This window comes from Taudactylus pleione, unplaced genomic scaffold (assembly GCF_031769625.1).
Source record: "Taudactylus pleione unplaced genomic scaffold, aTauple2 ptg000129l, whole genome shotgun sequence".
Taxonomy (NCBI): Eukaryota; Metazoa; Chordata; class Amphibia; order Anura; family Myobatrachidae; genus Taudactylus; species Taudactylus pleione.
Window position 1 is genome coordinate 14,377,232 of NW_028284531.1, and position 16,124 is coordinate 14,393,355.

Here is a 16,124-nt window from a genome sequence, read left to right on the forward strand (position 1 = left end):
CTACACGAGCGGCAGTAACAAACCTTTTGTCTGTTTGAATCAGGGGAATATAAGTCTGCAAACAAGTTAGTGACTGTTAGGGGGCAGATACTGCACATCAGGCACAACCAAGGGGAAAAACGATAAACCACAGGTATACTTAACCTACTAAACTAGAAAATTAACTTGGTAATTGGAATTTTTGGTGTAATAATATATCATTGACATTCAGAATGTCGACAACACTGTCAACATTTAACATGTCGACACTATCATAATGTATACATTGTGCGCATACAATACAACTTAATTTAAGGATACAAAATTCCTTACATACTACCATACATTTTATAGGAATTATATGATGTATTGTGATTCCTAAAATTGGCTGTCGACATTATGTCAGCGTCAACATTGTGAATGCTGGCATGTTGTATGTCGACATTCAGAATGTCAACAGTGTCCGAATACCCTAATTTAGGGGTGGGCAATAAGGGGTCCCCCAGCTGTTATAGAACTACATATCCCAGCATGCTTTGCCATAGTTTTGCTATTTGGCCATGCTAAAACTGTTGCAAGGCATGCTGGGAAGTGTAGTTCAACAGCTGGAGGGCAGTTTCTTGTCCCCCCCTGCTCTAATTGCACATGCAGAGAAACAATATATAAACACCATATATGTAATTCATAAGCTTGGCCTATCCGCTATTATAATGCCATAACTGGTGAACCTCTTACACATGTTGATTTCCATGAAAACATCATTTTGTACTGCGTTTTTGGTTACTTTATTTCTACTCTTTATAATGGACTGAAAAACAAGGAAAGGCCATGTGGTGCGCAATGAATATTACTAGAGCCATCTCTAGCAGATGTATTGTCTCTACATTTGTATAGGACATGGAAAGAATTACACATTTGTGAAACACAGAGAAATAGATCACTGTTATATAAACAAAGTATATACAAATTAAATATTGCATAATTGTAAGCATATTAGAGGTCACTAAAGAGGTCTACGACCAAATAAACGCACTAGGCCATAGGAACAGTGTTTTTATTCAGATCACATACATTTTAGGTTACGACCAATATCAATTACAATTTACAGTATAGGTTATAAGCTTATTTCCTTGTAATACGAAGGTCTTATTAACACTGAAGCATTGTCAGAAGTCACTATTTACACAGGAATTATTACCATGACTTCTGTATTATATCGAATGTCAAACCAACAAATATTAGGAAGCCGAATATGCATATAATAAATAAAAAAAAGCGAATTTCAAATGCACATAAAAAGAGATATGGTAAAAAACTTAGCCTTGTTAACTCTTTCTTCGAAGTCCGTAGGGAGACAATGGGGTGTAGGTGGTACTTGGAGGACTGGCCACCAACAGCAAAGCTTTTTCCTGTCCCAGGATGCTCTGTTCCTTCCCCCTATACCCCGCCCACAGCGGGGTATAGGGGGAACTCCGTTTTGAGGTCAACTCGGTTTTGTTAATAAGCCCAAGGCAGGAGCAGGATAGGAGAGAAGGAAGACTGGTACACTGAAGAATCACACTCTCACATAGAGAAGGAAACAAGTGACCAAGAAAAGAAACCCATAGAAGCTTGGTGTGTCAGGTTGAGCGCCCTGTTGACCCTATGGACTTCGAAGAGAGCGTTAACAAGGGTAAATTTTACCATAACTTTCCTTTTCTTCTTCAGGGTCCATAGGGCACCACAGGGAATATCCCAAACCAGTTGTTCAAGGGCGAGGACGCTCCTGAGCTGAGAGGAGAACCCGGCACCCAAAGGAAACATCCTAAGAGGCAAATATATCAAAGGCATAGAACCTAAGAAAGTTGTGGACAGAAGACACGTGACCACCTTGCATAGTTGTTCGGCAGACGCATCACGGCGTGCTGCCCACGAGGGGCCCACAGAGCGAGTAGAATGAGCAGATATTGTAGCCAGCACAGAAAGGCCAGTCTGTGTATAAGCCTGTGAGAGTCTTGCAAAGCCATCTGGCCAGAGCCAGTTTGTTAGATGTCCATCCCTTCTTGTGAAATCCATATAGGACAAAGAGGGAATCCATTTTCCTGATGGAACCAGTACGGTCCACGTAGATGTTCAGAGCATGGACCACATCCAAGGAGGCTTCACCTGCTGAGAGGTCTGGTGATTTGAAGGTCGGAACTACAATTTCCTCATTAAAAGGTGGAAACGAGAGACCACCTTGGGAAGGAAGCCAGGGTGTGTTCGAAGAATAGCCCTGTCCTGATGAAAGATCAGAAATGGGGAGCGACAGAAGAGCTCCCCTAAATCAGATATCCTACAGGCAGATGCTATAGTCAGAAGAAAAAGAGTCTTCAAAGCGAGCCATTTGACATCTACAGGGTCCAGGGGTTCAAATAGAGGTTCCTGAAGAGAGTGGAGAATCACTGACAAATCTCACAGAGCCACAGGAGAGACAAAGGAGGATGTATACGGAGAACATCCTGCAGAAAGGTGTGAACATCCAGCAGTGGAGCAATTCTGCGCTGGAACCAGATGGACAGAGCAGAGACTGAGATCCAATCCAGCTTGAAGAAAGGCAAGGATTCTAGAAACCCTAAACACCTGAGGGTCATAGTTTCTGGTAGCACACCACTGGAAATATGTATGCCACATCCAGTGATAAATCCGGGCAGAGGCCTGTTTACGTGCTTTAAGCACCACAGAGCTGGAAAACCCTTTAGACCTTAAGAGGGATGTCTCAAGAGCCAAGCCTTTAAAGACAGATGGGCCAGGTCTGGATGAAGACGGGGACCCAGAGACAACAGGTCTGGTCATGGAGGAAGTTGTAGAGGAACATCTATGGAGAGACTTTGATGATTGGAGTACCAATGGCGTCTGGGCCAAGCCGGAGCTACCAACTTCCTGCTTGAACTTCCGAAAAACTCGAGGCAGAAGGGAGAACGGAGGAAAGAGGTATGCCAAATGGAAGGTCCACTTCACACATAATGCATCCATGAAGGCTGCGTCGGGGTCCCTTATCCTGGCCCCGTACACTGGAAGCTTGTGGTTGTTATCGTGAGGCCATGAGGTCCACGTTTGGTAGACCCCATTTGTCCACCAAGAGCTAAAAGACTTCTGGATTGAGACCCCACTCCCCTGCATGCACGTCATGACGGCTGAGAAAATCCACCTCCCAATTGAGAATCCCCAGGATGTACACTAGGAGATGGCGTTCGGCCCATGTGAGAATGTGGGACACTTCTGCCATTGCTGACCAACTACGAGTGCCCCTTTGGTGATTTAGGTAGGCCACTGCCGTGGCGTTGTCAAACTATACTTGTACAAGCTTGCCCTGAAGAATATCCTGAGCCAGAGTGAGGGCTTTGTATATGGCTCGGAGTTCAAGGACGTTGTTTGGTAAGACCAAGTCCACCGTCCTTGGAAGGAGTGCTTGCCAGTGATTGCGCCCCACCTGCGGAGGCTTGCGTCCGTTGTGAGTGCCCAGTCCGGGATCCAAAAGGGGCGACCCTTGGTTAGGTGGGACGGCCCATCATCTGGGATCTAAGGAGAGCCAGTTCCACCTGGAGAGGATCAGGTATTGTAGGGGCCTGTAGTGAAATTGAGCAAACTCCACCATGTCAAAGATGGACACCATGGATCCCAAGGTCTGCATTGCAGAGTGAATTGACAGTCGGCGACTGTGGAGTAATCTGCTGGCAGGAAGATTCTCTGAGCCAGTAAGTCTGAGTCCAGGAAGGCTCCCAGATGTACCATTCTTTGAGAAGGGGCCAGGGAAGACTTTTTCTAGTTGATCAGCCAACCATGTGTTTGTAGAAAGGCAATGGCTATTTGAGATGGCGGTGAAGAGTTTTTAGGAGCTTGCTAAGAGCAAGAGATCGTCCAGGTATGGAAACAATCTGATCCCTTGACAATGAAGATAGGCTGCCATAACTGCCATGATCTTGGTAAAGATCCAAGGAGCTGTAGAAAGCCCAAAAGCCAGAGCTTGAATTTGGTAATGTTGCTGTAGTATAGCAAACCTGAGATACCACTGATGAAAAGGCGCTATAGGTACATGAAGGTAAGAGTCTTGAATGTCCAGAGACACCATAAAGTCCCCAGGATCCATAGCTAGGAAAAGAGAGCATAGGGTTTCCATGCAAAACCAGGGCACCTTGATAAACTTTTTCAGAGACATGAGGTTTAGGACAGGCCGCTGAGACCCGTTGGGCTTCTGAACCAGGAAAAGGGTAGAATAATAGCCCTTTTCCTTCCTGTGAGGAGGGGACCGGGATTATTTTATCCCCAAGAGCAGTAAAGCAGTAAGGGCTGAATGGCCCTCTGGAGCAGCAGGGCTTTGCTTGGATCCAATGGAGGTCCTGTGCAAAACAACTGCTGGGAGGCCGCATCAGAAAGGAGAGAGCATACACTTGGCGTCTGAGGTAGTCTGACGCCAGAACTGGGCAAACTGAAGAAGTCGGCCTCCCACCCTGGGAGCCCCCAAGGAGAGGCCCGACCCGCCAGGCTGAAGGCTTGTCCTCAGATTTGGTAGGTGGACGTCTTGTACCCCATGGCCTGTTTGGTCCTAGTCTTTGAGGCCTTAGTGGATGCCGACTGCCTTGAAAAGGAATGACATTTCGCTTTTTTTGGCGGACGAAAAGGTGACATTCGAGGCTTCGCAGTAGATGCAGAAGGCAAGAATGCCATCTTGCTAAGGTAGTCACAATCTTGTCCAATTCTGGGCCAAACAGGATCTCCCCAGAATAAGGCAGAGACTCCAATCTGCCTTCCAGGAGCGAAGCCAAACAATACGGCGGGCTACCACGGAAGTAGCAGATGCCTTGGAAGCTAGGAGACCAGTATCCAAAGCTGCTTCACCTAAATAGGAGGCTGCATCTCTAATGTGAGATATGTAGGACAGCTGTTCCCTCGAAGCATCGAGGGAAATGTATCTTCTAGGGCCTCTGCCCAACTCTCAATGTTTTTTGCCACCCAGGCCGTAGCCCTGGCAGGATGAGTAATAGGTCCTGTAAGAGAGTGTACAGATTTCAGGCAAGCTTCAATTTTTCTATCCTTGGTCTCCTTTAAGGAGGTTGCAGTATGGATAGGTAAGGTATGGATAGGTAAGGTAGCGTTTTTAACTAGGCGTGTCACGTGGGAATCCACTGCAGGGAGAACTTCCCATTTAGTGCAATCAGAAGCTGGAAAGGAGTAAAAGGAAATTAAGCATTCAGGCAGCCGAAACCTTTGACTTGGCATATTCCATGCCTCACTCATAGGATTAGATAGCTGATCAGAGTGAGGAAATTCTGGCAAAACTACCTTGTGTCATTTAAAAATGGCTTTTGCCTCACAAGTGGGTTTTGCCTCTTCTATCTGAATAATAGATTTTTACAGCTCTCACAAGTGCAGGAATATTCAATTTAGAAGGGATCAGAGGCCCTCATTCAGAGGCAGTTGTAAGCGGCCGCTCGGTCTTACGCCTAACGATCGAGAATCAGAAAAAAAAACAATCGCACGGCCGGGCGATCGCAACCAAAGTGACGCCCATACATGAACAAAGCACCTCCTCTAGCGAACGAGTGATAGCAGCTAGCGATCGAGTCAATCGTTGTCAGTCGCTGTATGTTAATTTTCTTCTGCTGGTTTGCGGCCGCTTGTGCTGTGTGCAAATTACATCAAAAATTTACAAAAAAAACGCATAGAATAAGCCTTCCCCATGAAATATATTTATTCTTATTATTCTCTAATGCAAACGCAACTGAATCAATTACAAGCCAATTAGCAGTGTTATTAGCTTCAACAATCGATTATTAGCTGCTTGCATTGTGTGGCACAAAATAGAAACATCAAACATATCAGGCACATTCGATAGTATCGATTGTACTCTGGTGCTTGAGAGAGCACATACCCAACCTCAAGCTGTACGATCAACCAGGCCTCTAACCTGCTCGCAGAGTGACGTTTTACTACTTCCGGCCTTCTATGTCGGTCGTAGCAGTAAATTTATGTACGCTCCTGAAACGCCCTGGAAACGGTGATCAACGCCTGCGTTTTTAGTCCACCAGTCCCGTCAACACCCACAAACGGCCTTTCATGTCAATCAACTCCTGGAAGCCACTTCCTGCTCGTAAGCCGTACAATCGACAGCATTTTGGATCGCAAGGTCTCGTACGCACAAGCGCACAACTAACCGTACGCATGCGTGGTTTGGAAACATCGGATGCGTACGACTGAATGGCTGCTTACGACCGACTCTGAATGAGGTCCAGAGTGAGAGAGGTCTGAATCTTCTGCCTCCCCAGATGATAAATCAGAATCTGATAGTTGGGTGGACTGGGAAAATAACACAGCACACTTAGTGGGTTAATTAGGTAAGGGTCTCTCCATTTGGGGCATTTGTTGAAAGGCTGTATCCGCCAGACTCTGCACTGAGGTAGAAAGTACATCTACCCATGGGGGAGGCAAAGGATTTGCAGGTAGTACCTGTTGTGGCCATCCCATAGGGGCAGCTACCACAGGGGCCGTTAGGTGGTCCGCAATTTTTACCAACACTTGCGAAAAAGAAACCCAGGGGAGGGTCCTGAGGAGAGGACGCAGGGGCTGATGGGCCAGGTGCAGTATAACAAGATGCGCAAAAACAAACTTGAATGAGATCCTCTGAAGCTAAGCCTGCTAAGGACTTACAAGACACCAGAGTGGGAGCCGCAGGCTGCTTGTTATTCTTGACAATAAAATAATGTGCAGAAACAATGAAGATAGTACCCATCAGCTTTAGAGATGAGCCTGCAAAAAGCAGTGGCTAGCTAGTCCTGGCGACCATCGTCCCCATCAGTGTGTGTATTTCTAGCACCAGCCCCATAGGAACCAGCAAATGAAACGGATACAGGTGTATCTGCGTCTCTACTCAGTTCTGCCTCAGCAATTCTACATAAAGGCCCTTAATGTACTTGGTCTACATCCCCCATTTTCCCTCCCCAAAAGTAAGGAGGCACAAGTAATAAATCCCACTCTTATGGGCACGCATAGCACAAATTTATGTATTTTATGCTAAGCAATTGGATGGACGCTCAACTCAGCCTAAGACCCTAGATGTCATCAAGTAATTCAGTGATGAGAATGGCCAAATATTCTCTGTAAACGTTGCATAATATGTGTGCTATATAAATAACTGGTGGTAATAATAATAATACACACAACAGCAGGTTCAGGTAAAGTCTAATCACTGTAATAACTGAGGACGAGCTGCATATTTCTTATAATACACATTTTCTAGTGAGCACTGAAGTGGACACTGCAGAAATCAGTGATGCCTAAAACTGCTGACAGATGCTACAATCTGTTTAAAATGGCTCTAGTTCCTCACGACTGTAAGTGCGCGCCCTCATAGCGATAATACATAGAACTATTGGGTCTATTTATTATGTGGTGATGAGGGTGATTTTTTAAAAAAATTAAATAACCTACCTCTGCAATTTATGAATATAGATCAATAGAGCAGCTGCGCCATACAGGCCTGGAGTATTAAGGTTTCAGTTACTGCATCACCCGGGCCAGGCTGAGGTGATATGCCTATGTGTGACCCGGGTCAGCAATTTCATGCATGCAGAGACTTGGGCTTTCAGTTCTACTTAGTGCAAAAAATAAATGTAAAACACATATACATATATTCATTTATAGATTTATATAAATTTTCCTCTGTTATTGCCATCTGGAATGGTGATAACAGAACATGCTGTGGCGTTATTGTACTATAGCTTTCCCATGCTTGACACGGGGAAGCTCATCTCGAGCGAAGCACAGAGCATTTTATTGCCTACGCATCCTCTTGATACATAGGGAGAAGCACTATCTATGGTGAAAACACCAGCCTAATAATGCATATGCCTCTAAGTAAAGGTTTGTAACAGAACAGCCACATTACTAACAACACAAGCAATTCACCTTGTAGAACTAGTGTGTTATCCATGCCTCAGTGCAGAGAAGCAGAGAGCTAGAAGAACAGAGAAAGGAGTTTTCAGATACAGATTAGTTTTAGCAAGCAGCATAGACAGAAGGGAGACGAGAGCATATCAAATACAAAGCACAGCGAGAAAGCAATGCACTGACAATAGGAGCTGATAAGCCTCCAGTCACCAGTAAAGAGCACTACAATACTAGAAATGATACAGAGATGGGAAAAAAGATCTTATATTCTGCATAAAATAAATAATCTGATGTCTAAACTGAAAACAAACTATTTATGAAAAAGCTCCCTGGCTGACTTCAAGCCTGCATTTAAGCTGTTTTTAATTAGCCACAGAACCTGTGTTATTCATGAGTGTCCCAGTTTAAAGGGATAGTATGGTTAGCCTAGGTAAAGCTGTGTTCATGAGGGGAGGCAATTTCCTGCACACAGCAGACTTCCTGTCAGTAAACCCATTGTAGGACACTGCTGAAAGCCTGTTTCAGCATAACTGATCGCATAGGACAATGCCTTCCCCATACAGCAGAACAGCAGATGTAAACAGGATGTGAAGCAATCCAAGTTCTGTCACAGTATGGATACTTTTACATATATAACCATTTTATTAGTAGCGCATATATATATATATATATATATATATATTTTTTTTTTGATTTGAGATTAGATCTGTGCAACCTTAAATCTAGTTTATAGATGCGCCCGTGCATGTCTTGTATATGCACAGAATTTAGACTTGGGAAAGGATGCATGTTTAACTTGCATTTGAACGCCCTTACCACATGTGACTGCCCCTGATCCACATGGCAGTTTTACATAAGTTTTACATAAAACGCAAATTTGCAATGCGTAAACCACTTGCATCCTACTCTATAAACATAAAAGCCTGCTGTTGTCATACAATAATTAATATGTCACCTATTACTAGCAGGGAATGTCCATAAACATTTATTTTACAAGAAACTAACCTTGAGCAAATCGTCTTCTCCTGCATCAGGAAACTTCTCATGAAGTGTACCTTTCAGGACCTTTGCAATGTAACGCATGGCGTACCTGGCAGACAGAAATGATAGAAATGAAGAGTGATCTCTATGGGAGAACGGGAGGGTAATGATAATATAATGAATTGGTAATGTTATTACAGTTTATCAATTATCGGTTATACACCTATAATAATAGATGACTTAACGCCATTACTGGCCAACTGTAAATTATAAATTGGGATGCCATAACTTCAGTATTTATTAATCTGATACATTGAGATACCAATATTTATTACAAGTCTTACCTTATTCCCCATTATAGGCTAAAGGAAATCTTAAGTCACCATTGAGCTCTGTGTCTTTATATGGCCATGAAACACCTCTGACTTAATATTTTATAAGAATCTAGAAGAAACATTATCAACTATACTGTAGTTTATTATTATTTTGGTTGGTCAGAGAACACGTGAACAATATTTTTTCTGGAGCCACTATTATTAAAGAACATTACAAGTTGTACAGCTGTATATCATGTACCGGGTGTACAGGAAAGGCGCCTAGGATTGTAAATAGACCAGGCTCAGCTTGAGAGGTTGGAGGCAGACGGCCAAGAAGGAGCGGGGAGTGTTTTGATTTATATTCACTTGTAGGTATGGTTTCACATAAGGGGGACTAGGTTAATGTCTGCTTTACTGTGGAGAGGTTAGTGGCTTTCCTTAAAGATCCAGAGTTCAGACCTGTGCTGATTTTACCTAAGTAAACAGATCTGTTCTTGCATTCAAGAAAATACAAACCAGTGCATATGACCCTGCTACAACATATCATATATAAGCATTCCTGGAACAAAGAGGTGTGCGATTTGTAGCACAAATGCAAGCATCACTGGCTCTTTTGAACAGGGGCTTCTAACAAGGTTTTAATGAGGGTGTGTATTCTATCCCCAGAATGAAGTCACTTTATGGCAAGTCCCTCATATATGAAGACGAGCTGTACTATGAATGCAGTTTAACAACTTATTGTGTCTAAAGTGGGGAACATTTTACTAGTTTTGTCTGGGTAACAGTCCCATAAGTAATAAATGAGATTTTTGCTCTCTTCTCTCATTTTTAAATGACCGTATCAAATAACTAGACATATAGAAGAAATATTATCCCTTGGGAGAGCTATGACACACTGTATCACAAGGGCATAGATCTCTGAGTGCCTGCTCGAAGGAGAGTGATAAAAAGGACCATTAAAAATGTAATGGATTTGACTGGTCTTTGTAGTTGCAAAGGCAACTTTTGCTGGCATTAACAGAGTGTAAACCAGGGTCCTGAACTCTCCTATATTACAGTATGTATTACATTGCACCTCTGGCCAGCAGGTATACTCACGGGATCTTATCAGTTGAACTGATGATGGCAGAGAGGAACTTGTCGGTTACGGTCCTCATGTTTTTGATGGATGCGTCCAGCCTGTTCCTCACCTCCTCGTGTGTCATAGCTTGCTCCGGTGTGACATCATACGGTAGTTTGCTGTAAAGACAGGACATTTTTTTTAAATGACCATTTTTTGAGAATTTACACATGTGACATGACAAGAGTTGTATGAGGCCCCAGGAATATCTTATGACAACTAATTCAGCTAAATCTCATCTAAAGAGTCACAGATTGTTGTGAAAATCGTTCAGATTTAAAAAAAAAAAACAAAAAAAAAAACAAACGGATGGTGCTGATTTAGCAGTGTCAGTGCTGTTTAACTGTATACCAAAATATTATAAATGTGCATTTAAAGAAAAAAAAAAAAAAAAAAAAAAGATTACAAAAAATTGAATTTGGGGGTGCCAGGACTCATAAGCAGCCAGCATAGGAAAGTGACCTTGATCAGCTACTAGAGTAAGGGTGTCTACGGGGAAAGTGGCTATGATTATGTAGTTGCTGGAAGCATTGGTATGTGGACGTGACATTTTTTTATAGGGTTTAATTTATGGGGCATTTCTTTTTGACTATGATGGATCAATAAAGGAAATATTTTATTTTAATTTTCTTCATGGAGATATGTGCCAACGAGGGAAGCCAATCCCACCCGTTTTGTAATCCCGGATTTGAAAAAAAAATGTCAATCCCGGGATTACCAGGATTGTATGCAGTAGAGACTCACACAATGGAAGAAGAGGGAAGGCTCTCAGACTCCCAGTGCCACAGTCGCCATCACCCCCAGCCACCTCAGTCACTCATTACAGTGTTTTTTTTTTTTAATGAATCAGTGGACAAATCCCTAGCCATGATTCTCCAAAGAACAGAAAGTGGAAAAAGAAAAGTTACAAAACTGCAGAAACAAAAAATATCAATTAAAAAATACTGTAGTTTATTATTATTATTTTGGTTGGTCGGAGATCACGTGAAAAATATAAAAAGTGACCTATATGGATACATATCACCATGAGCTATGCAGCCTCTCACCTTGCCTCTCCAGTCTGAGACTCCATCTGGTTGACCCAAGACTTGTAGATATCTACAGGGTCAGTTTTGATGTTGAGGGACTTGTCTTCCATGATCTCTTTCACTACAGGGGACAATATCTGCCTTAATGCATTTTGGCCACGAGCCCCACGGTTAAAGCTCACCACCATCTTTATTACAGTAGGGTTTCCAGTGACTATTTCCTGAATCATATCCACCTTAGACCTAGGTTAGAAAAGAGATACTGAATTCAGTGTTTAAAAGTAGACATTTCCCAACCACATTCTAGCTAGGGATGTGCAGGCTCGGATAGGTTCGAGTTTGCACGTGGAGTTCGGATTTTTCCCTCCAAAAAAATGGAACTCAGAAAGAGGCAAAACGTCATCTTACATGGACGAACATCATCATTCCTGGACTGTCCAGGAATGATGATGTTCGTCCATGTAAGATGACGTTTTGCCTCTTTCTGAGTTCCGTTTTTTTGGAGGGAAAAATCCGAACTCCACGTGCAAACTCGAACCTATCCGAGCCTGCACATCCCTAATTCTAACACACACACACAAATCTAATGCGATTACTTTTAAGGGAAGTTTGCTTTTACATTGAATATAACTTTCTAATACGGTACATCTGAACATTATGCAATCGATGCTATTAACTACAGGCATGTAGTTATATACAGATGTGTCCTGATACGGCAAATTGTGACACGTATGGCGCGAGTCGTACGTCCGGGTACACTAGCTGCATTTTCACTCGCGATCTGTAAGATTACATGGTTTGATTGCTGCTGCGGCCAGGCATACTTTGGTGCATGCATGCGTTGCATGGCGCAATGCATGCACAAATGTTTGCCGGCAAAGATGGAAGAGGACAGATCTGTACATTTATAGCTAAGACTATGTTGGTGTAGTTCAGATTCAGATAATCCAAACAAGAGTGCTTCATTTAAGACTGTTTAGTTGTGTCCACATAACCACGTACTTTATCTCCTCTTGGAGCGCCGTTTTGAAGAGTCGTAGTAGCAGGTATTCTTCCCTTTGATTGGATGCATAATTATAGAGAGTAAAGATGACAGAGTCCATGAATTTGGTGGATTTGTTTTGAGGCATTTGGAAGATAAGTTTTGCCAGGTAGGTTGGATTAGTCTGAAAAAGAAAAATAATCTTTACAACTATGCATTACTTCTAACATTATGTACAGCCAGTTCTCTATGGGCAAAGGGTTCAATTCAGTTACTGGGTAAGCCTACTAATAAGAATAGCTAGAATTAATAATAATAATTTGGCTTAAAAACTCTAAACACCAGCTGCTACCAGGCCATAACTGCTTCCTCTGCTCCTCCCTGATGGATTCTTCCTGCTTGCGCCATCAGGGCTTCTGGAATGCCCTCTCTAGATTAATCAGACTTTCACCTAGCCTCCCAGCCTTAAAACGTGCCCTAAAAACTTATGTAAGCTCTTGTGAAGGTCCTCATGTATTTTTTTATTTACGTAATGCTAGTTCTAATTATTTGTTTGTCTATATCTATTTATACCGATCACTGTATATCCATATAATTCAATATGTTGTACAGCGCTACAGAACTCTTGCGGTGCCTTAGCAATAAAGATTAATAATAATAAAAAACTAATAATTGTTTGAAGGTGTCTTGCGATGCAATGACAATGGTCCTGCATATAAATGGTCTAGTCAGCTGCTGAAGATTCTACTATAGCTCTTGGATGCTATAGGGAAGAGCGCCGCCACAAAGGGGATGGAGAGTCACCATCTAGGGCTACCACAGAGCTTCCGCCAGCCTTGGAAAAAGGGGAACAGAAATTGAAGCTGCCTTGGGTGAAAGTTATCATAGCGCACAAATCCAGTACTTGGGAAACAGCTATATTTCTGCCTGTTTGAACACACAGTCCAATAATATTATATTATATGAGGTCATGTGCAGACCAGGTAGTGGTTTGGAGTATTTACCTTGGATGGCAAAAAAACCTTTTCCACGCAATTGCTGAAAAACATTAACACCAGCCTTCACCCCTAGGCCGTTCATCACTCAACTACCTGCAACAAATAGAAGAGATGCTGATACGCCTCCAACTTCTCCCTCTTCTCCTTGCTCAGAGCCTTCAATCCTCCCTTCTGCTTGTTTAGCATCATCATGTCAGAGAGCTGCTCCTTGTTCTTCTTTGTTAACTTCTTACTGTGGGAGACAACATCCTGCAATGGAATAAAGACGTCAGGCTGCAGGTTTAATTTTTTCATGCATTGTGTTGGTAGATGTAATGAGGGTTAAACAAACAAGAATCTTCTGTTACAATAGAAGCTAATCAGGCACAAATGTTCATGCTACTTTCTGTAAAAGAATGAGAAGGGAGGCACTTCCGATCCTGCCTCTGGCATCAGAAAGGTTAGACCCAAGACATCACAACAAAATAAGAAGAGTTTACCTATAACTAAGTTATAATCATTCCATGCATTGGGCCTGATTGAATAGTTGTACGCTATTAGCATCGCTGCTGCAGCAGAAGACGAAACAGCGATGCTAAAATATGCTAATGCCACAGGGGGCATCTGAGGAGAAAGACGACCCCCCCAGACTGTATTGCAGATCCGTGTGCTGCGTCCGAAAACACAGCATAGGATCAACATCGTGAGAGAGAGAGAGTGTGAGAGTGTGTGTGTAGTTTGTAGATATACAGGTGAGAGGACAGAATTGAACATAGGGGGAGAGAAAATATCTACCCTGCAATGGATATTCATCCGGTTCTGTGTTGAGCAGCTATTACCGGCACATCGGTAATAATGTATATTCATTTTGTTAACATACCTGCAGTGTAATTTTATTTTTCACAAGCAGCCCAATCTTGATATCCATAAGGTTGAGGTCATTCTCCAGCTGCTGGTTAGATCTCAAGAGTGTCACCACCTCCTCTCTCAGCTTCATGACATCCAATTCTTCCTGGAAGTCCTGGTCACTCTGGTCCAAGAGGTGAACAAATTTGCGGACCACTGCCATAGGTGGGTTTTCAGCATTGACTGGTAGAAGAAAACATTGATGAGCAGGAAGAGCAAAAAGACAAATGCAAAAAGTAAAAATGAGAGGAGCACTGCTGTACATTCACTATCCCTATTTAGTATCTCTCACACAGGTCCTGGCACAGGACTGTCATCTGCACTTCTATCCATACACCTAGCAACATGTCAGACGGTGTGCCAAGAACTGATACTTCAGTGTACCCTCATTACAGCTGTACTCAGAGTTCCCCAGTAGGAAGAATCTGCAGTGGTCTTTATTGATGATACATTAAAGAATACATACATTATTGGGCTAAGAGACAATTTCTCATTTTCTATTTATTAATGTGTAGAAAGATGTGGAAGCCAATATCTTCCGAAATGGTTCTGGTATTCCCCAAGACAAGAGTACCTCTCCTCTTCACTCTTTAGATGTTGAGACCTTGTCACAACCCAACCACCAGGAAGTGTAAATCTGGGTACACACTAGATGATAAGTCGTCTGATCCGGCGTGTCAGGTCGACTTATTATCCACATTGGCAAGTGTGTACCCACTATGAACGACCATGCGAGCTCCAGTTGGGTCGTTCATCGCATTGACAGATCAAGCTTACATGCTGCTCAATCTGTCAATTTGATTAACGACCCCATGCTTGTGCAGGCGGATGGTGAACGGCATATCGTGCGGTCGTTCATCGCATAGGGTGTCGGCCGGGTACACACATCGTCTAGTGTATACCTGGCATAACAGTGGTTTTTAGAAGGTTAAGTAACAAGCAATCTATAACTTCGATCAGTCATTCACATCTGCAGGACAACAGCAGCTTTCTACACCTTTGCTATACTCACTCAGGGTTTTGTAGTCATCTCGTGCTTTGTTGGCACGGATAAAGGCTTGGATCTTTACAATATCATTAATCTGCAGACAAGACAAACAGCTTGTTAGCTCTGTATTCTCAGTGAAACACACTCCAGATACACTGTAACAGGTTCAAGGCTCTTACATGATCTTTGAAGTATTTTAATCGTTCTTTGTAGCGTTTCCTAGCCTGATACATTCGAGTGTAGGACTGGATCTGGAATAAGATTGCAATAGCAGCACACTTATTAGATTCATAACGTGTATATGAAATGCCACAATAAACCACAATACGCTAGTTCCTTTTTTCATATGTACAGATATACAAATGCATGAACCAAAACAAAAGATATATGATAATTAAAAAATGACCTTCACTACTTCATCAGAGTGATCATTCAGGTACTGCTTGCGGTCCAGGAAGGCTTTCCTCTGCTTCTGACCTCTATAGTGGGCCTAACAACAAACACAATATAGAAGTATTAACCTGTTCTAGAACAGAGCCGTACATGTAAAGTTCTATACTGTACATTAGTTGTTGCTGTGCTACAGATGCCATTATCCATTGATCCAGAGGGGCATCATATAATGCTGCAAGATTTGGGTTGTTATACTTGCGGAAAGGACATATGTGCAGATTATCTGCCTGCAATCTGACTTACAGAAACCCATTACCCATTTTTATCTCCCAGTCCTGATCAGCTGCTTGTTATTTTGTATTTTAAATTTTTTCAGTTATTTCCATTACTCTGAAATGCTGAGACCAGTGACCTCTCAATACGAACGGGATTTATCCAACACAAAATCCTCACTGGTACAGCCTTGGAGGAGAACTTTAGACTACTAAATATTTTACATTTAGACAATACACCTGTTCCCGAATTCCTCAAATTGTTGTGGGAGTAAA

At 42.6% G+C, this 16,124-nt stretch overlaps 1 protein-coding gene across 1 annotated transcript in view; it reads right to left on the reverse strand.

The window, feature by feature from the left end:
* Nucleotides 1-16,124, reverse strand: part of IQGAP1 (IQ motif containing GTPase activating protein 1) — a 178,705-nt gene that overhangs the window by 24,177 nt on the left and 138,404 nt on the right. Inside the window, exons 20-28 of the mRNA XM_088472861.1 lie at nt 15,590-15,673; nt 15,363-15,434; nt 15,208-15,277; nt 14,170-14,378; nt 13,404-13,559; nt 12,333-12,496; nt 11,349-11,573; nt 10,281-10,421; nt 8,890-8,974 (exon numbers count right to left, since the gene is read on the reverse strand). Of these exons, the coding sequence (XP_088328987.1) occupies nt 8,890-8,974; nt 10,281-10,421; nt 11,349-11,573; nt 12,333-12,496; nt 13,404-13,559; nt 14,170-14,378; nt 15,208-15,277; nt 15,363-15,434; nt 15,590-15,673 (1,206 nt within the window). The remainder of the gene's footprint in view (nt 1-8,889; nt 8,975-10,280; nt 10,422-11,348; nt 11,574-12,332; nt 12,497-13,403; nt 13,560-14,169; nt 14,379-15,207; nt 15,278-15,362; nt 15,435-15,589; nt 15,674-16,124) is intronic.